Source organism: Ambystoma mexicanum, chromosome 6p (assembly GCF_040938575.1).
Source record: "Ambystoma mexicanum isolate Mex_15411 chromosome 6p, UKY_AmexF1_1, whole genome shotgun sequence".
Lineage (NCBI taxonomy): Eukaryota > Metazoa > Chordata > Amphibia > Caudata > Ambystomatidae > Ambystoma > Ambystoma mexicanum.
In genome coordinates, this window is record NC_090935.1 from 1,058,887,025 (window position 1) to 1,058,908,824 (window position 21,800).

General features: G+C 41.7%; 1 protein-coding gene across 1 annotated transcript in view; it reads right to left on the reverse strand.

Moving 5' to 3' along the window:
• LOC138510182 (kelch domain-containing protein 3-like) overlaps window positions 1-21,800 on the reverse strand; it is a 1,131,537-nt gene that overhangs the window by 334,113 nt on the left and 775,624 nt on the right. Inside the window, exon 14 of the mRNA XM_069625668.1 lies at window positions 13,913-13,961. Within this exon, the coding sequence (XP_069481769.1) occupies window positions 13,913-13,961 (49 nt within the window). The remainder of the gene's footprint in view (window positions 1-13,912; window positions 13,962-21,800) is intronic.

A 21,800-nucleotide genomic window follows, 5' to 3' on the forward strand; every position in this document is an offset into this window, starting at 1 on the left:
GAATAACTCTTTTTGCTTTGTCCGGGTTATTCTTTAGGGTATCCTCCTCAAGATTTAATTGTTCCAACTGAGCCTTGCATCTGCTTTTCCAATCATTAAGCATTTTGTCTTCATTCCGGATGTTCGTCTGGGCTAAAATTTCAAATGGTTTTGGTGGTATATCCAAAATGCACTTTCTATACAATGATAAGGTTTTCCAGAGTACGACCGAGTTTATTGATTGGAGTCTGAGCTCAGTTCTGATGAGTTCCACTGGTAATGAGTTTGGAAGGCGCAAAATTTTCCGCCAAAAAAACGCTTCACAGAGATTCCAAACCTCCCATCTAAGGGCTACGAGGGCTTCCGAGCCATAAGTGATGACCGCCAACACTTTTTGCTTGTAGAAAGTTATAATTGGAATTAAAGAAAACTTCCCATATCTGCGATGTAGGCAAATCCCTTGATTTGTTAGGGCCACTAGTTTTTCCCGGATCAGACAGTAGTGCGCCTGTTCGTTGCTGTTTTTGTTTATCATTATCCCCAGATAAAGTGTCGTTTCAACTTCTTCTAAGTTCTGGTTCTCTAGTGACCATCGTATTGTTTTACCGGACTGTCTCCTGCCCCGGCTTGACTTCATTGTTAAGATCATGGATTTTTTGATATTCATCTTCATACTATTTTCTTTTAAATAGTTGTTAAAGGACTCAATCCGTCGTTGTAGACCTATTGGTGTTTGGTCGATGAATACCGCATCATCGGCGTACAGCATCCAAGATATTTCTTTTCCATTTATTGTCGGTGGAAATGCGCGAATCTTCTCCTGAGCTATGTTAATATCTGCCATATATAGGACAAAGAGGAATGGGGCTAGTGCACAGCCCTGCTTGATTCCTCTAAAGGTTTTAATCCTCCTCGAAAGTCCCCCATTGCTTGTAATTTGGACTTGAATTGAGGTATCAGTATACAATGTTTTGATAGCTTCAAGTAGATCCTTAGGGCATCCCCAATTTCTCATTTTTAACCACAAGAGCTCTCTATTGATTCCATCGAAGGCTTGTTCGAGGTCAATAAATGCAAGATAGAGCTTTTTTTTCCCGGCTAATGTCTTTGCCTTCAACAAGTTGATCAAAAATAGATTCAAGGCGGTGCCAACTCCACTTACAAAGGCTGTTTGTCTTTCGTCAAGAATTTTTGCCTCGGTGGCCCATTTTTTTAGATCTCTCAGTAATAGTGACGCAAATAGCTTGCCAATTGAGTCTAGGAGTGCTATGGGCCTATAATTCCTAGGGTTTTCGCGGTCTCCCTTCTTATATATCGGTACTATATAAGCCTCCCTCCATGTAGCTGGTATTTGTTTGGTTTTCATGATTTGTTGAAATAATGCGTATATTAGCTCCGTCCAGGCCTCACAGTTTTCTTTTAGTAATTTGTTTGAAATGCCATCTGGGCCGGCTGCTCTTGAGGTGCTAAGTTTTTTTATCAGGGTTCGGATATCATCCTTATCAAAGTTCAAGGCCCATGGAGTTGAGGCCGAGATCTCTTTGATAACTTTTCCCCCACTTTCCGCTTCATAAAGAGTAGTGTAGTGTTCGACCCATTTATCTTCTGAGACCTGATTAATACCTACGGCAGATTGATTGTGCTCTCTGTCGTTAAGTAAATCCCAGGTACTTCTAGCGTTGTTTGTCGATATGGCTGCTATCATTTTTTCCGCGTCTCTCTGCAGTCTTAGATGCCGAGTTTGTCTTAGCCAGTTTTTATATGTTTGTTGACATTTTCTCAGGAGATCGTGTCTTTCTGAGCTGTTTATCTTTTTTATGCGTCTCAATTCTGACCTATATTGTTTCCTTCTTAACACAAGTTGTTCATCATACGTATGTTTTATTTTAGTGTTCTTTTTTTTAGTTGGATCATACTTAATCTCATGGGCTTCCAACAGCCATTTGTAGTCAACTAGATCTTCCTTGATGTTTATCGCTTTTTTGTATCCTTGTACTAGATTCGGGATAGCCCGATTTTTAATTCTCAGACGATTTCTTCCTCCTGTGACCTCAGTTTCCATTGTTCTTTCAATTCCTCTGTTAGATTTTATTTCCCATACGATTTCGGTTGCTAACAGACAGTGATCACTGCTAGTTTGTTTTATTATTGTGAAGGAGAGTATCCGCTCCAGTGTATTTCCTCCCACAAAGCAATAGTCTAAGCAAGCACCTGATTTCCCACTGTACCAAGTATTGGCCCCTTGAAGATCTCCCTTAGTCTGGCCATTTAACATCTTCATCTCTCGGATTCTCATTTCTTGCATCCATATTTTTTCCTTTCCTAGCAGTTGTTCAGTAGCTTTGATCTTACCATTTTTGTCTAGGATTTTGATATTTAAATCGCCATTTAATATTATCAGCTGGCCATTTCCCTCCATCATGGATTGATCAATTACCTCCGTGATTGACGTTAAAAAGTTCGTCTGTCCCTGCATATTCTCACTCCAGTAGATATTGATCAGGACCATTTGCTTCGGGATTTTCGGGGATTCCACTTCAGATGTCACTTTCAGGATTTGGACATAGGGGTTTGGCATAAGATGTTCCATTACTTTTAGTGGACATTCTAGTTTCTTAAGAATCATGAGGCCTCCAAACAGTCTTCCCTTTGGTCCCTTCCTAGCCGGGTTTATGTATACCTCATAGCCCTCGCATATAGGGGATTTACGTAGCCATGATTCTTGTATTGAGATGAAGTCATATTGGGTCAGGAAATCGCATTTACTAGAGAGCAGATGTTTGAAACCTCTTGTGTTCCATGATGCACATAGGATCCGGGTCTGCTCATTCTCCGTACTCTATTGTTTCTTCTTGGAAATCAAAGCATTAGCCATCCAGGCCCATTCCTTTCCCTGGTTGTTTACTTTAGTGGGTTTGTTCTTATCCCTCTTTGAGTTTTCCGAGTTATCCACTGTGAATCTCAGGGTTTTCAATATCTCTTTATTTTTTTTACTTAATAAAGACGCTTCCTCCTGAGACTCTTTCTCATTTTTACTTTTTCCATTATTTTTCTTCGAGTTCTTCCCCGGAGTTATTGATCTTGGTCTTACTGCGATTTCCTTTTTAGTCTTTTTTCTTTGTTCTGTATGGGCTTTTTCCTTTAATTGTCTAGGCTCCTCGTCTAAGTCCTCCAGCCGGAACCCTCTTTTTCTTAAAGTGTCTACTGCATCCAATAGTTTCTGCTTTATATTTTTAGATAACAAGTGTAGGATAACTTGGTCCAGCCTGTGTTCATTTGGGAATTCCACTATTTTTATGTCTTCCGTTGATATCGTCCTTGGTGACAGGGCTTGCTTGCATAGCTCCACCACATACCTTCTATTTAAGATCACCCTTCTTGGTCCATTTTCAGCTGTTTCTAATTTTAGATAATATCCTTTGTATGAGATGGTTTTCTTCAGGGGTGATCCTAACGGTAGTACTTTCCTTTTCTTGACTTCAGTGACCTTTTTTTTTCCTTATCAGTTGATTCTTTAAGACAAATGTTGTCATCGATTTTTTTTTCCATCCTCCCTCCCTTCACCATTTCTTTTCTTTTTTGTTCCAATGTCTTAAATCTGATAGGTTCCTGGTCAGAGTCCAATTCAATTTCATTTGTACCTGGTCTTCTTTCTATTTCCCTGATATTTTCTTGGGCATTTTTCTTGTGGGGCTTTGACTTCAGGTCTTCCTTAGATTTTTTGGTTAGGTCTACTGTATCCCAATTATCTAAAGTTTGCCAATCCGAGATACTTAGGCTATCCCAGTCTTCCTTCTCGTTATCAGATTCCATCAGCTCAATGAGGTCACTCAAATTCGCTTGCTGCTCTGGATCCTCCTTGCTTTCTTCCCTTAACTCCTTTTCTTGATTTTTTAGTCCCTCGGACCCTATATGTCGACTCATACTCATCTCTCTTCTAGGTTTCTTGGCACAATTTGTGTTTTCTCTTCTTGGTGGAGTTCTTAGATTTCTCAAAAAGGCTCTTGAACCATTTACTTTACGTTTGAGGGATTCATTTTTGGGTTTTTTCCCTTTTTCATTCAATACACTCGTAATCTCTTTACCATTTCGTTGATTCGGATCCTTCGGTGTCGCCACTGCAAATATTGCAAAAGAAGATCGTTCTGAATTTGTAGAGTTCAGCTTGTTAGTCTCCTTTATCCCGGACGGGATCACGATCACCTCTTCCTGTTGTTGTACCTTTTGATTCGGGAGGTTAGTTGTGTCCTTTTTCAATTTCATTGGTCCCTTGCTTTCTTTAGGCTTTGTGTCAGGACAGTCCTCCTTATGCCTTTGGTTGTTAAGTTTATGGGTGCTTCTCATCCATTTACAGTCTTCCAGGACAGCTTCCATTAATACAGATTTATCAGTTGCATCACGTCTAGCTAGGTCACTGAGGCGAGATTGCCAAATTTGAGTTAATTCAGCTTCTTTGTTTGTTCTTTCATTTAAGCTCTGTAGGGCCGAGGTCATTTTAACATGATTCTCTTTTATTTGAGTGTTGCTGATGGTTACCTCTTGAACAGAGTCTTTAAGTTCCTCATAGAGCTTAAGAAAAGGGGCTAATGTTATGGTTAGCGAGGACATAACCACTTTTTCAATATGGTTCAAATCTTTTTCTCTTTCAGTTTTGCAGGCCTCAGTTATAATCTCTAGAATCTGTTTGTCCCATTTGTGTCCTGTAGGCCTGTTTTCTTCTTCCCAGTTTAAACGGCTGGCTAGATTACTTCCCATGTGATCCTTTCTTACTTCAACCTTTTCCATGTCTTCGTTCACCCTCGCCACTGGCAAAGTTTTATTTCTGTCGTCCCTAAGTGGCAAGTGAGTTCCTTTCAGGGCTGTCATACTTTCTTGAAGGCCAAAAGGAGATATGACGGTATTCTCAAACTGTTCTTTATCCAAAGCAGCCATTTTTTCATTGATCAGGCAGAAACTCCTTCTTTTTTCTCTTCCTATTTTATCCGTTATTATAGTGATGTCTTGCATGATTTTATCTGCCAGGCTAAGATTACTCAAGCTAGCCGGTGCAGTGTCTGCTGTACAGTTATTATTCAATCTTTCTAACGGCCTCCGCCCTCCCAGGCGGGAACTAATGGATCCTGTGTCGTGGTTATCGGTAAGAATTCCTTTATTTACTTCCTTTAGGGGCTTTTCAGTTCGATTCCCCATCTCCTTTGTTGGGCTCGCTGCTGTGGTGTATTTCCTCAATGTGGGACTAGTCCTTTCTTCCCTATTTGGTTGAAAAATGTCTATTGGGTCTTGCATTATCATTGAAGTCCTTCTGAGGTCAGTATTTTTATTCTGCTTGATCGAATCCAGCAGAGCGTCTTCAATAAGTCCCAATTCCAGCACGTCCCATTTGTCAGCTTTATCTACTGTTTGCTGGCTGTTTACAATACTGGCCACGCCAGGACTGAGTTGTGCCGCTAATGATCTTGTAGGGTTTTCTAGACTCATATCCAGGCTTTCTTGAATTATTGAATCACTAAGATCCACTCCTATTCCATCTTTAGGAACTATTCCGAGGGCCTCATCCTCTGTTTGTAGCGCCTTCTGATTTCCTATCGCGTCTACAAGTGGATTGGTTGACAGTTGGTTTGGCTTTGTTATCTCCTTTCCCTGTGTGGAGCTAGTGTCCTTACCTGCTGATATTTCCGCAGGTGGAGCTACTTTCCCCTTGTGAAAATCCTCAATTGCTATTTCAGCTACTTCATTGGGTTGTAGAATGTTTTGTCCAGATTCTTTCCTCTCGCAAATCCCATCAAATACCACCTCTACCTGGCCTGGAAATGGTGGAGGGGAGAGAGTTTTTGTGATTTCTCTTTCCGTGGCGATAGTACATGCCATGGATAGTTCTGGAGAATTAGGTGCCAACCACAGATTGTCACCGTTTTCCGCCGAATGTAAGGGTGATTTCTCCATGTTTGATTGATTGTCTCCCACTCATAGGCTTTTTCTTTTATCAGTGCCAAATGGTAGCCGGCTTTGTTTTAGCATCGTGGGTCTCAGGGTTTGCACCGGGCTCCCATTAACTTCTGGGAGTGAAGCGAATCTCTCTCTTACCTGCAGGCGTGTTCTTAGTCCTGTTCCTTGTATACCCTTTGAGATCGGGATTGACTTCATTGTCTCAAAGGGGTCTTCTTTACCTCTCGCCTCAATAGCTTCCCGCAGCTGGTAGCCAGGCAGTACCTGTACAGCTTAACAGCTCCTCTAATCCACAACAAACGATGCCCTTTGCGCGCCGGGCTTAGCGCCGCAAGGGTGTCCGGGGGCAGGTCTTATTGCACTTCCTGATGTCGTCACAGAGGGCGGGCAGGGGGCGGAGCCAACTAGCGCAACAGCGCTCGAGCCTGCACGGCTCTCTCCTCACAGGCAGGCACCTCAAATCCTCCAACGGCTGTCAGAGGGCAGGTGGGGGGGGGTGAAGAAGGGTCGCAGCCACAGCTTAACAGCTCCTCTAATCCACAACAAACGATGCCCTTTGCGCGCCGGGCTTAGCGCCGCAAGGGTGTCCGGGGGCAGGTCTTATTGCACTTCCTGATGTCGTCACAGAGGGCGGGCAGGGGGCGGAGCCAACTAGCGCAACAGCGCTCGAGCCTGCACGGCTCTCTCCTCACAGGCAGGCACCTCAAATCCTCCAACGGCTGTCAGAGGGCAGGTGGGGGGGTGAAGAAGGGTCGCAGCCACAGCTTAACAGCTCCTCTAATCCACAACAAACGATGCCCTTTGCGCGCCAGGCTTAGCTTAGATTAGAGAAGGGGAAAGACCATATGCAAATCCCAATTGGTCCCATTCCAAACCAAAAGTGGCAGTCCAGCCAGAACCGCTAGGTCACATCCCCTCTGCACGAGACCACAAGCATCCCCAGACATGTTTCGGCCTTGTTGGGCCTCATGAGTGAGGAGTAGCTTGGGTTTCTAGGCCCAGCAGGCACAGGACCCACGTCTGGGTATACCCATATTCCTGATTCTATTTGCCACAGCCCAGGAACCACAAGCCACCTTTCTCAGAGCCACTAGAAACAAACAGAGTTTGTGTGGGAAATCCAGAAGGCAAACTACTGCCATTTGCAGATGACGTGTTGTTTATGCTCTCTCCACTGTAAGAATGTCTCACCAAACTTTTTAATCAAGTAAACTCATTTGGGTCCTGCTCTGTGCTCAAATCAACTGGGACGAATAAAGTATGGTGGCCATCTCTATGATAGTCAACGAAGAAGATATCTGGGCCTCGGCTCCTGAAAGATAGTTTTATCATACAGTCCTACAACAAAGACATACAAACAGCAGATATAAAAAGAGGGGGGCGCTGAATCTTCATGTCTGAGCCAGGCTAAATGTATCCGCTTCAGAGATTATTATAATCACTTTGATGGTCTGCCTAAAATGCTGAAACCCTCCACTTATGGGCACCTCGAAAGCAAAGCCATGTGATTCATCTGAGAAGCCAAAAGAAGGGCTCTGTTATCAGCAGACAAAATGGAACTTCCGGTCGCAAAAGGGGATATCATCAAGATTCTTATCTTTCAAAATGAACTTAATTGTCCTTCTGAAGATAACCCCTCAAGGACAACGATAGAACAGGGCTCAGGCAACGCTGCAGCAAACAAGGAAATAGAAATAGGCCAATTAGTCAGACCTAATACTGTGCACAAAGAATGCCTATAAAGAACCATGTTAAAAAACAGGCTCCCACAGATTTCTGATCCCTTGTTCCCAAATATTAGGAAACCCCATCCTAAAAGTGGATGAACCAAATGATTAATGGGGGCCCTGCAGGGCAAACAAGGTTACAATGCTATAGCAGAAATAGACAAGATCCAACTTCTGCCATTCAGTAAATTGCACATCACCCACAGCCTATCCACTGAAGAAAGGGTACAATGTACAAAGGTAAAAGAAGCTCTCGATGCTTGTGTGCTTCAACTTATATAGAAGCAATCTCTATGGATACATCTAGTAAAACGTTAGCAAGAAAAGGAGCAGGCAAACTATTAGTATCAACGATTTATAAACACATCTCAGCGAGAAGGTCTTCATGCCTGGACAGAATCAGATCAGCCTGGGGAACTGAGCTTGATGAAGAAAAATGAGACAAGGTATTAAACAGCACCAGGAAGGCTGGCATGAGCATTGAAACAATATTCTGCCAACAGAAAATAGCGGAGAGTGTTTATTGGACTCCTAAAAACATGCCCAGGCTGGGTATATCAGACAAGGATAAGTGCTGGGGCAGTAATCTACCATGAGCCGTCCCAGGTCACATGCTTTGGGGCTGTAGCATCTATGCCGAAATTCAGGAGTCAATTGGCATATCTATATCGCCAATTAGGGAAATCTAACATGATGTTGTTTAACACTGTCGATGATCAGGACTCACTATCAGACCCAGAAAAGACCTGGCTGGTAAGAGATGCAATGGTGGGGAAAGAATACTTTATGGTACTGAAAATCCTCTGGCAGAACTTTAGCCACAGCATGCATGAGTCAAATGACAAATGTGGCCTCTCTCGAGCAAGTCCCTACAATCTCAGAATAAAGGAGACACGTTCAGAGTGATATAAGGCCATTACCTAGACTATGTCAGAGAAACCAGGCTCACAAAGCTTTGTATGATGGCCAACAAAGACAGATTTATTGGTGTCTTGCAAGACAAGAAAATAAATAGCATCCTACATCTATGGGGAACTGACTGCTGTAGCCTGACCCGCCCTCCACATCTCCCACTTTTATAGGTCACTAGTTCGCTGACAGATTCAAAACCTAAACCATTACTAGGCCTTCTGGCAGAAATATCCCGGCTCCTACCACACAATACATCTTTTAATTCATATTTAGTCCATCTTTGATATCAACGTCTAGTTACCATGTCAACTGAATACTCCTTCAATGTGTCCCACTGAGGGCATCATATCGTCATTCATGCTCTCTAAGCAATCCTTTGTCCGTAACACACCTGATCAGTTTATACAGTAACGTGGGTCTGAAAGACCTTGGCCTCCAGGCTGGCACTGGCCTATAGGGTAATAGGGCAATGGCGAACCAAAAACTCAAAATGCTAGTGTGGGCCAGTTTTTTGCATCGAAGTGGGCCACTTTTTTGTACCAATGTGGGCAAGTTTGATAAGTTACTTCACTATTTGGCTAGTAGTTTGACCAGTGTTGCTGAATAAATATTCTTTAAATTGCACAATTTGCATCACATTTTTTTTTTAAACTCGCCCTTGGGTACTATTCAAACCGCCTGTCAAAAAAGGAATGAATAGCCCATTGCAACTGTAGGCCACTCTTTCATTAGTGCCCGAGACAATTTGATGAACTGGAAACAAACATTACTTTACGCCAACCAATTAAATCACATCATAATGTAATAAAGTGCGCTATAGAAGTGCGCTGAAGTGTGCTGAAATGGAGAATAATTGAAACACAGACATCCGATGAGATAAGAGAAAGCTGAGAGTAATAAAGGATTTTTTTTTACATTCCACTACTGGATTTCAGGAATTAGTGACGAGTGACACTCGTTTAGGCAAGCATACTAAATGAATGAACAGTTTCGTAAACCTTTGCAGGCCAAATGCGATAGGCTCCTCAAATAAAATATATGTAATACCTCTAGTAAATAAATATCTTTAATCTCTTCATCTGTTTCTCTTTACGTTTCATCATTCCGTTGTTTGATGTTTCTTTTAATTAAGTTTCTTTTTCATAACGGTTTCTTTTCAGCTTGGACATTACAACAAGGTTGCAATGCGGCTACAGTTTATGAAACCTGGGTTGATAGAACTCATAGTACATTAATGAGTAGGTCAGTGCAGCTTTAGATGGCTGGCACAAATAATGCTGACATTTCTCTTTGAGCTCTGGGCACTGGGAAGCGTCACGTGGTCTGAACACTTAAATAATGAACTATTATTGATTTAAATGTTCATCCAGAAATGTGTTGGCATCAGAGGAAGAAGTGGGGTAACCCATTCTTTTTGTGTCTATTCTTAGGATTCAGTTTCCTTCTCGTTTTCACATTGTAACCTATAAAATTACATGTCTGTTCAGTCTTATTCTATTTATTGCGCTGCAATCAACAGACTCTGTCATTGGCTACTCTTCAAATTATATTGTGTGAGCTTCGTTTCTCCTGTACTCTCATCTCCCTCGCCTGAGTCATCTCTTCCCCACACCTTTAATACTCACCCCTAATTTATTAGTAGGCAAGGGAATCGTTTCTTACCTGTAACTCCTTTTCTCCAGCATTGGCATCTTTCATGGATTCACATGCTTAGAATATTCCCCGTCATCAGACTGGGAACCCTCAGTTGGGGTTCCCAGTCTGACGACGGGGAATATTCTAAGCATGTGAATCCATGAAAGATCCAATGCTGGAGAATGTTATGTTCATCTTTGGTTTAAATAAAGAATGGTTGTGATTAGTGAGTGATCTTTAATATTGAGACTGAGATACTGGTGAGGTGAATGTTGCAGGAAGAATCAATGAAGATATCTAAGAAATTAGAAACCCATTAGATAATCTATGAAAATGCCAGTTTTAGGAAGATGTTAGAGTCTCAAGAGACATAGACACAAATTCACATTAGAAGAAAAAAATCACTTCCCTCCTTTAACCCCCAGAGACTCTTCCCTGAGTAACTTTCACAGAAAACAGGTCCAATAGAAACATGATGAGTATATCTGAAATGTCCACTTTTCAGGGAAGGTAAGAAAATGAGCATGGCCGAATGTCAGCCTACTAAAATGTCAGTTGGGAGATGGACAAACAGATTTTGAGAAGTTCCAGAAAAAGATCTACAAGCTAAAAGTGAACTGAATGATGTTTCTTTTCCCAGAAACCTGGACTAGTTGATGTCCTTCCACATAAAGTTCTTTAAATTCTGACATTTAAGAAAGGCCTTTATCCTTCAATCAAAAAGCAAGTATCTACTAGTTTCATTCTAGGTAATTCAATGAAATTCAAATGTAAATATGCATGAGAATTACTATTGTCCTGCAAAATATGTTATTTCCATTATTAGTTTAGAATATTAGGTGGTGCTTTCATGACACCTATAAGCCAAAACTATTGCATTAGAGTACAGCAAGGGAGAAATGTCACGTGAGGAGGGAAACAATGCTAGCAGGTGTTGTTTGTTTACTTGCACACTCATTGATTGCCCTTGGTCATGTTAATCCCTATGGCCATTCCCACCCACTTCCTGCACCTCATCGTCCAAAACACATCCACCTAGGATCTTTGGAGCTAGGTTTATCAAGCATTATGATCAAATTTTGAGCTTGAAGTGCCTGCCACTGTTCTATGAAGCAGCATTCTGAAAGTTAATGACTTAATTGGAGCTGTAAAGGCACCCCTGGTGTAATACAAATGTCTTCAGCAGGCCTGCCTTCAGCCACTCGATTTAAAAGCACTATGCAAGTCCTTCGCTGAAGCCCTGTTGAAAACAAGCATTTTACAAAGCCAACAGTTTTGGCTTGTGTATATGTATTATGCATTTCCCAGGCACTGCTATTATATGCCCAGTTACTCGCACCATTTTTCAGCTGCTACCATCAGTGGTCAGTTATTACCATTAAGGCAGTGCATTGCCAATTCTTGTTTCTTTGGATGTAAGCAGGTTGTCTCCTAGAGAGCTGTTAGGGAGAATTCTCAATTCTGTGATAATTCCCCTCTACCTTAGAGACCCCCAGCTCTTTTGCTGGACTGTAGGACTTTTAATGTTTATCCTGGAGCAAAAACTTTTTCTCACTCCCTCATGTATTTTTGATCTGATTTGGACTCTTCGTTCTGTTTGTTTTTGGAGTCTGACAAACTCCATAGGCATCTGACTTTTGTATTGTGACACACAGCACCTTCCCTGCAGTGTCCCAGAGAAATCCTTTGGATTTCTCATAAGGTTTAAATACCTTCTCTTGGATGAACTACTGTTCTGAAGAGTAGTAAAGTGAAATTGGCTTTACTTTCCTGTTTTTCCTATGTGGAAGTACTGGGCGGTTACTTTGTAGCCCCTTTTCCTACTTACTCATGTAACATTTTTTATGTTACCCTCACTACATTTAATGGCTGGTGGCCGTGGTTTAATTTTCCTACCACTGTGCGTTTTAACCGCAGGCTGAATCTTCAACTGCAGTGTAGCATCCATGCATGACCATTTTGTCAAAATGGCCCCGGTCTTCTTTTTCACCATTTCTTGTTAGTGTGGTCTTTCTTGGGTTTTGCTCTGCACGCCAAAACAGGTTCAATCCTTTTGTTCATTTTGCCTTTGGCAGGCTTCAGTGCTGAAACCCGCCTCCGGCTCCAGTGTGTCTGGCAGGGCGGGAAGCGATGGAGGTGCCCGAAACTCCCTGTCCTTAGTCTCCTTGGTTACCTGAATGCACCAAGCGCTGATTGGCTGGCTGTCCTTGAAGGACAGCTACCCTGCTGTGTGAGTGACAGCTAGGCTGTGCATAAATGGGAGAAACCTGCATAAAAGGCAAGGTCCCTTGAACAGAAGGCAGAGTCGACCACTGGACAAAACATCAGATGAACAAAACTGGAAGAGAAGCTTGCTGCACCCTCCTGGATCTTTGGATTGCTCGGTGAAGCCCAGGTGCAGTTCTGAAGCTCCAATTTTTTATCGACTAGAGAAGCCCGGAACGGACGACTTCTTCCCTTGGGTTGGTGGGACCAACTAACCCCAAGACGAACTTTGCTGGAAAACCTCACCCTGCTGGCTGTACTTCTTTGCTGCTGCTGGAACCAAGTGCCAGGGGTCAGGAGAACTAGAATCTCACGCATCATTTTTAAGCCAGACCAGAGCTCCAGGAAGATCCTGAGAACCCTCCCGAAGAAGGACGACCCAAGCCTGAGCCACCTCAATAGCGTGCTGGACCCCTGAAGCAAGGGAAGCCCATCAAGTGTCCAACATCCGCGGTGGTACTATTTACTGGTAGCTGAAACCACAAAGTGCTGCTGAATTGAAAAGAGCCCGTAGCCGCCGCCAACCTTCAAACTGCAGTGCAGGAGTCCTCCTGACGTCCTCCCTCTTGTCCCCACGACTGAGGTCCAGGAACCCAGGATCTGCAAGACTGTAACCAGAAAGAAGTGCCTCAGCTCCCTAGACATTGTTCAAATTGACTTTGGCTGTCCCGGCTCCCTGCAGACTTTTCTGTCCCATTGACTTTGGTTCTAACTGTCCCTCATAGGTGGTACATAAGTTTAACTTGTATTTCTGGGAAAGATCTAATCTAGACTTTATTAGGAGATTGAAAAGTATTCACATGCTCTGAGACTTTGTTAACCTTTTTCTTTCCCTAACCTTTTCCTTTTCTACAACCTTAGACTTGTGTTAAGTATAAAAAGTGATATATTAATGCCAAGCATTGTCCTAGCAATTGAAGTTGCCTCAGGGTGTAGGAAGTGTAACTCTGAGAAAGTGTTATGAAGAGTATTTTGTATTGTTGCATATTGCCCTGTTTAAAGAAGGCTTATTTAAAACTGACTGTTAAATAAATAAATAATTATTTTACTAGAAAACCGTGAGTATAAGTGTTATATGGATACTTGTAATTGTGATTCTCAGTGTTACATCTCTACAGCTCACATTTACCCCTCTTGAGATACGTCAGGCTGCTCAGTCACTCTACCAGCTTGTGTAGTACAGACCTATACCAATAGTTGGGTTACCTATTACCAAGAGGACAAGGCTGGTGTAGTCTCCCACAGGGTTACTGCATCCAAACTTGCCTAACAAGAGCAAAGTCACATTTGTGATTTTTACCAAAAATTGTGCCAGATTTGTGGAATAGACAACATATCTACTGACAAATGTTAGAATATGTGAATGCACACATTACAAGTGAGTGATCTGCTTTGAAGGGTTTCAAACTTTACTGGAGATAGACAGGTTTTCATTCATGCAAACATACCCATTGCTCACACCTTGGATTCCAAATTCTGAGAGAATCTCCTTCATAACTGAAATAACAATAAAGAAATGAATGAACTCATTAGTATTTGGAGGAACACTAATAATCCTTAGAATTCTTTTTTAACTTTGTTAAAATGTTGGAAATTATCCCCTTGAGTGGCACCCCTCTGCTCCTCATCAGAATGCCAGTAATTCAAGGATTATGAATGGAAATTAGGATGTATGTATACTTGCAAAGGAAAAACACACAATTTCTTGAATGCTTGTTTCCATCCTAACGGCAAAACAGATTCCAGGTGCAAATAATACAGAACAAAGATGGTAAGAACTGGAGAAAATGTCCCAGAAGAGTATTGGTTCAATATTCTATTGTGTTTCAGCAACCAACTAGAATGTTAACTGGAATAAACAAAGCTTGGCCACCACTATGCTTCTCACTAGTTAAAAGGGGCACAAATACAATGATCCTTTTGTACCTAGCTAAGAACATCTCAAGGGAATTCCTAGATTACTTACTGGTGATCCCATTAACCTGAGTCCTACTCTTCCTTGTACCAGTCCTTATATCATGGGGCATCCTGCCTCTGGGACAAGTGCCCTGTTTGAAAACAGAAAAAATATGTTTTAATAATTAATCCCATATGGCCTTCTGACTCCTCACGATTAGGAGTGCGTTATAGGGCTGGGACAATCCAACAAAACGTCCTGCAATACCAAAAAGTAAAATACAATATCCACCTAGGGAAGGATGGATGGATTGTAGAACTAGGACAAGGAAGAGTAGGATTCAGGGTAATGGGATTACCCAAGACTAATATAGGCATTGTCCCATTATCCCTCTTCCTCATCCCAGTCCCTACACTACGAGAGGTTGGAAGCAGCACATTGGATATTGCCCAAAAAGACAGATTCAGACAAAGTTGAAATCACATGTGAAATTTTATAAGCTCAATCATGAATGCAAGCCAGAAACGCTGACGCGAAGTTTGGACAAGGTGGGCCCACATATCATTTATAGTAGAATAGGAAAGTATTCAGCGAGGACCATGTACCCACCATGCAGATGTCATTGAAGCGGACAACATTGAAGGTGGCCTTGGAGGGTTCTGAGCCACTCAGGCCCCTGCGTGAACACGAATATTTCACATCAAAATAAACAAAGACAATTGTGGTCCTGATCCACCTACTCAGTGTTGCAATGAAAGGTTTCATCTCTGCATGACCAGACCAAAAAAGACAAGAGAGAATCATCTTGGTGTGAGTCAAATGTGCGGTCGATATTGTTATGTTCTGGACTACATATATATAAGAGTTATAATATTAATAATAACTCTGAGACACTGTGTAGCTCTGTCTTCATTTATTGTCTAACTCCAACTAACCAACCGTTAGCCTCCAGTCCCCCACATTCCACATTCCCCAAGCCACATTCCAATTCCACTCCACCACAACAACCGCCCCTTATTTATCATTTAAGTTCATAATCCATACATGCAGCATGTTCAGATCTACATCTGTTCAATAAGACATGAGGGCTTGTGGATAACCCTCTGGGGCTGACCGGTTGCCGCTGCCCTGTGAACTTTAGGATTCGGCGAGCAAGATGAGGAATACCCAGAACCTCCAGGTGTACTAACACACCATTCCTCATCTTCATTCTTATCTTGTGCCAGTTCATCCAAATCGTCATTGTCCTGAAACATCCTGCGAAAGAACGAGGCATTTCTAGTATCTCACCATCTTCCCCCACATCAGTAACCATAGGTCCTTTAACTGATTTGACCCCTAGCGGAACAGGTTTTATCTAGGATCCAACTTCCTTCGCTGTCTCTGCTGAACCAGTACGGTCTCACCCACTGGTATCTGGTGTTCTTCAGCTTTCCTCTTGCGATCTGTCCATTCTTTAGATCTTCTCCTTTTTTCATTTTCTCTTTCTCTGATCTCATCTTCAGCAGGAGTATAGTCCTCCAGTTGCAGAAGCATGGTTCTAGGCTTGTATTGTATCATCAATTCAACAGGAGTGCGCCCAGTCGCTTCATGTGGTGTGTTCCGATAACTTCTTAGCATCTGTGAAATTGCTTGGAGCACAGACATAAGATCTGTGGCAGCTTTCTGACGTGTTCGCTTTATTGTGGCCATGAACCGTTCAACCATGCCATTTGCTTGTGGCCATAAAGGTGTAATCTTCTGATGTCTGAAACCTAAGTGAGTTGCAAACCTTTTGAACTCTTGTCCTTGGAAAGGAGGGCCATTGTCAGTTTTAACTGTGTTGGGAACACCCCACTCACTGAACAACTCATCCAACACTGTCACCACATGGTGAAATGCCATGGATATCACATGTTTGACTAGTGGAAACTGTGAATATTCATCTATCGCCACCAACAAATGGGCACCTTCTTCTAGCGGCCCATAAAAGTCAACTGCAACTCTCTGCTAGGGTCCATCAGGCATCAGCACGATTTGAAGTGGGCATGGGTGCCTACTTGATGCTGTCACCTGGCAAGCCACACAGTGTTGTAGGGCATCTTCCACGATTGTATCCATGTGTGTAAACCACACCTGATTCCTTAACATCTTCTTTGTGTTTACAATCCCTCAATGTCCTTCATGTGCTAAAATAACAAGAGCTTTCCTCAAACTTTTTGGACCCACTAATCGACTTCTCCGGAGTAACATCCCTTGATCAGTTGTAGTCAATTCACTATGTATTCTTGCCAATCTCTACAAATCTCTTCTATCCACCTCTTCATTTCAGAATTGTTTTGTGTCTAGACATCTCCAGCTATTGGTCTTAGTGAGCTGAATGGCTGCTTGAAATATGGGGTCAGCTTTGCTCTTTTCCGTAAACACCTCGTTTGTGATGGCCGGAGGAAGGGCATTGAGGGACAAGTATGCTATATATTCCTCTGCCTCCCTTTGCATTGCAACTTCAGGCATCCCATCAGGATGCCGAGAGAGATAGTCTGCAGGATTAGCTTCCTTCCCCAGTTTATGACGAATGATGTAGTCATATTCTTGCAGGCGTATACCCCACCGCTCTATGCGTGGAGGCATTTTAACTTTAGGATTTCCAAAAAGTGACAGAAGAGCTTGATGATCCGTGACAAGAACAAATGACCTGTCGATGACAAAGTGATGGAACTTCTCACAAGCCCAGACTGCAGCAAGGCTTTCTCGCTCAGCCTGCAAGTACGCTTGTTCAATGGTGTTCAAGGCCCTACTATCATATGCCACAATGCGTCTGTCACGCCTTCCTTTTGGATCCGTCTCAGCCAGAATAGTACCCAGGCCAACCGGACTGGCATCCACTGTAACCTCAGTATCCCAATCAGGATTAAAGTATGCAAGTTGTCGATCACTAGTCAGATCATCCTTGATTGCATTAAAAGCATCTTGGCAGGTTTCATCCCATGTAAATGCAGAGTCCTTTCTAAGCAGTTGCCTGAGTGGATTGGTCAGCATTGCATAATTCGGGAGATATCAAGCACAATAACCTGCCATTTCCGAGAGAGACTGCAGTTCTGTCACATCTTGTGGTGCTTTTAGACTCATAATGGCATTAACTTTATCTGGATCTGCTTTGATCCCTTTATCAGAAAATATGTGACCAAAAAACCAAAGGCGCGTTTATTTATGTCACATTATGGACCATTTAGAGTTAGTCCATTATCCTGCAGGATAATACAAACTTGTCTTAGTGCTTCATCATGCTGATCCTGAGTAATGCCAAATATCAAAATGTCACCACTATAATTGATAGCATTTATAACAGGTGCAATGAGTCGCCTGATTGTTTCCTGAAATATTTCTGGCACTGAAGAAATGCCGAAATTAAGACGCTTGTATCGTAAAAGACCTTCATGAGTTGTGAATGTAGAGATGGGCCTAGATGCAGGATCAGTTACGAGTTGATGGTAACCTTGATTCAAATCCAGCTTTGAAAATCTGGTAGCTTGATTGAGTCTGATTATCATACCTTCAATATTAGGCCCAGAATGTCTGTCACTTTGTATCGCAATGTTGGGAATTCGCATATCTACACATAGACAAAGACGTCCATCCGCCTTGGGTACCACTACCAAAGGATATACCCATGGGCTAGGACCGTCAACTCTCTCAGTAATATCATTGTCAAGTAGTTGTAATTCATGAGAAACTCTTGCCTGGAGATGAAATGCTATTTGTCGGGGATGTTGTGGGACAGGACAAACAGTAGGGTCAATGTGTAGATGTATGACACTCCCCTTCAGTTTGCCCACACCTTGGAACAGTTTTGTAAAATTGTCTTTTAGTCCCTCCATATCTAATTCTCTCTTTGACAAGGCCTGCAAGTCCTGAGTTTGTGGACGAAACCCTTGTATTATTTCAGGTTGATCATAGTGTATACCAATAAGTTGTAATTCAGTAGCAGTCTTGTAGCCGAGGAGACACCTTACTACTGCTGGGCTGCTTATAACATGCATACTAACAGATACACAATGTCCTTTATGAATTAGATCACAGCACAATTATCCTTTAGATGTTAAGGGTTGAGTTGTACCCCATTGAAAAATGTGGGCTTGTGATGGTTGTAAGGGGTATATGCTGGCTATGTCTTCATAGATCTTATCGCTCATCACGTTTACAGTGGCTCCCGTGCCAATAAGAAATGGTATATGTTGTCCACCTATGTTTACTGTCACTTTCAGAGCGACCCTGTCATCAGAGGTATCATAGATGAGTCTAACATATTCTCTACTATATCTATCATATTCTTGATACTGATCCGCATTTAAATGTTCCTCTTCAATTGGCGGATTTTCATAAGGATCCCCCAACAGCATTTCTCTTTCTTGATCTTGACTTACCCTCTGGTATGGATGTACATTCTGATCAAGTTCTTGACTAGTATGTTCAGTTATCTCCAACTGCATTTTTTCCACTGCCCTGATAAATCCTCGCCTTGTTTGATACGTTGTTGCGCTCCTGTTAAGGTTAGGCTCTATTTTGTCTCTCTCTTGGAACAATTTTGTGTTGGACGTGTTCTGCACGTCATATCTTCTATTCGGCAATTACTGTATATAGGGCCTGTATGTTGGTAACAGCGGGGATCTCTCTACACATGATTTGAAAAAAAATTTCTTGGCCACACTGCATACATATTTGACTAAGGGCCGGGCATTGGCCTTTATGTGGGAATTCAAATCTGCATCGATAAAATTGTCTCTCTGGTGGGTTTCTACGGCTGTTATTCCACCAATCCTGGAGAGGTGATATGCCTGAATATCGAGTTTGTCATTGTACGTTCGTTCGCAAAGCGGCAATGGTGGCAATGGTGTCTAATTTTTTGGGGTTTTCAATATTTGCTCTCTGGGTATCAACTCTCTCATACACTCTTGCCAGTTCTAGGACATCCTTTAGAGGAGAGATGTTTTTGAAAATTGTGATGATATGCATCCTTCAATTACTCTCAATCTTAATGCCTCATTGTCACTAAAGTTTGCAAATTCACAATATGTTGCTTTCCTTTGTAGTCGTAGCACAAATTGTGCAATTGTTTCATGTAGGGCCTGCATGCATTGATTAAATATATAGCTTTCGTAATCTCTATTGGGAGGGATTACTAATCGTCCACTGATGGCAGTAACTAGAAGTTGATATGTTGTTTTTTCTTCAGTTGGTATGGTACTTGATGACACTTTTCAACTCCTTCCCCACTAAATTTATGAAGAAGTCTAATTTGTTTGGAGCATCTTGATTTCCCACTGCCCTCAGAAATTCCTCAAATTCATCTACCCACTCCTGCCAACGCTGTCCTTGATCATCTTGTGGCTCAAGGCTGAACAGATCTGGATGGCGTAGGTAATGCATTTTTTATCATCTTTATTTAATTTTAACTCATAAATAACCTTAACTACATTCGTGAGAATCACCAAAGTAACAATATTTCAACAATTCTTTTAAATACAAAAACATCAACCATATAGCAATGAAACCTCATCCAAATTTCCAACCCCATACCCAAAACATATATTAAAAATACACACAACATATACACACAAACATAACACCACAACACCAACTCCCACCCTAACCCTATCATTTACCAAACCAACTAACTTATACTTTACCCAAATAAAGCAATAAAGGATTCCCAACTTTCACAATATTCAGTCTCTCGACGAAGCCGATAAGCACAAGACTTCTCGTGTCCTTATAATATGCGCATATCTACCAACCAACAATCAACATGTGTTTTTTTTCACGATTTCCATACCTTCATAATATGTTTTATAGCTATCATCAATGCCCTATTAATCGAATCATAAGCACCATAAATTCTCAGACTTCTACTTTCGTTTGAGAGGAAAATCACAGATTCAAAAGTTCGAGGGAATGAATCACCAGCACTAGATCCACTGGATACAGAACATCCTTCCAAAAGGCAAGTACTCTTTCACACTCCCACAACATATGAAAATAAGATCCTCTAAAATGATTACACCCCCAACACAAATCCGAATCTATCAAGCCCCTCGCCTTCATCCTCACGGGAGTCCAATAAATGCGCCCTAAAATTCGTTGATGAATAAATCTTACATTCAAATCGATTTTATCTCTCACTGTCACCTTCCAAGCATTAACCCAATCCTTTTCCGATAAATCACTCCCCAATTCAGTCACCCACTTCATTCCCATGAAGCCTGCATACATTCCTGTACGGGTATCAATTTAGTAAATGTGGAGATTACATTTGGACTAGCACCATACAGTATACACATTTGTGGTTTGTCACTCAACGGTTCACTGAGCATTTGCTGCCTTTCCAACATTAACTGTTTCAAACATCTATACCTTTCAATTTCCCTATTACTCAATCCAAATCGGAGTACAAGATCCTCAAACGCAACCATTCGATCATTTCCCCACACATCTCCTATTCTCAAAATTCCTTTGTTAGCCCATCCTTTCCAATACAACATTTTATTCTCAATCTGCAAACCCGGATTCAACCAAATGGAAGCAGTGCTATAAAGGAATACATTCTCATCACACCCTTTAATCAATGAGACCAAATTCGACTTTGTAACTTCTAACGCCTCAATACTTAACCTGGGTTTTGGTAGATTTCCATACGAATATAAACAGTCAATGGGTAACGGGTTAAACTTTTCCTTTTCCATCCGAAGCCAAAACGGATCCGAATATCCATCTTCCCTAAAATAATAATAAGCTTTTTTTAAAAGGAACCCCTTGTAGTAGTTTTCCAATAATGGATAGCCAAAACCCCCATCCCTAACACTGCGTGCCAAAATGAATCTTGGAATCTTCGGTTTTCTTCCCACTCCCCACAAAAATTCCATAAAAATCTTATCAATGCATTTCAATACTTTTTTAGTGAATTTTAGGGGAAGAGATAGTATATAATATAAAACTTTCGGAAGCAACACCATTTTAACTGCATTCATTTTTGCCCATATAGTCAAAGTTAATCTATCCCATCTATGTATATCCTTCAATAAAGATTCTTTCAATTTATCCACATTAAAATCACTGTCCTTCTTATATCTTGCACCAAATACACACCCAAATACTTTACCAAAACCTCTGCCCATTGACAATCCCAATCTAACAAACTTCTACTCATTGGATTCATTTTCAAAGGAAAAACAACAGTTTTTCCCCAGTTAACCTTACAGCCCGATAACCATTCCACCTCCTGTAAAATACTCCGAAGTAAAGTTCCCCCTTCAACCGGATTTGACAACACTACCGTTAAATCATCAGCATATGCTAACACCTTTACCTCACCATATTTCAATTTCCATCCACGAATATTTCTCGCCTGCCTAATAGTTAAAACAGGAAGGGGGAAAGTGGACAACCCTATCTAGTTCCCCTAA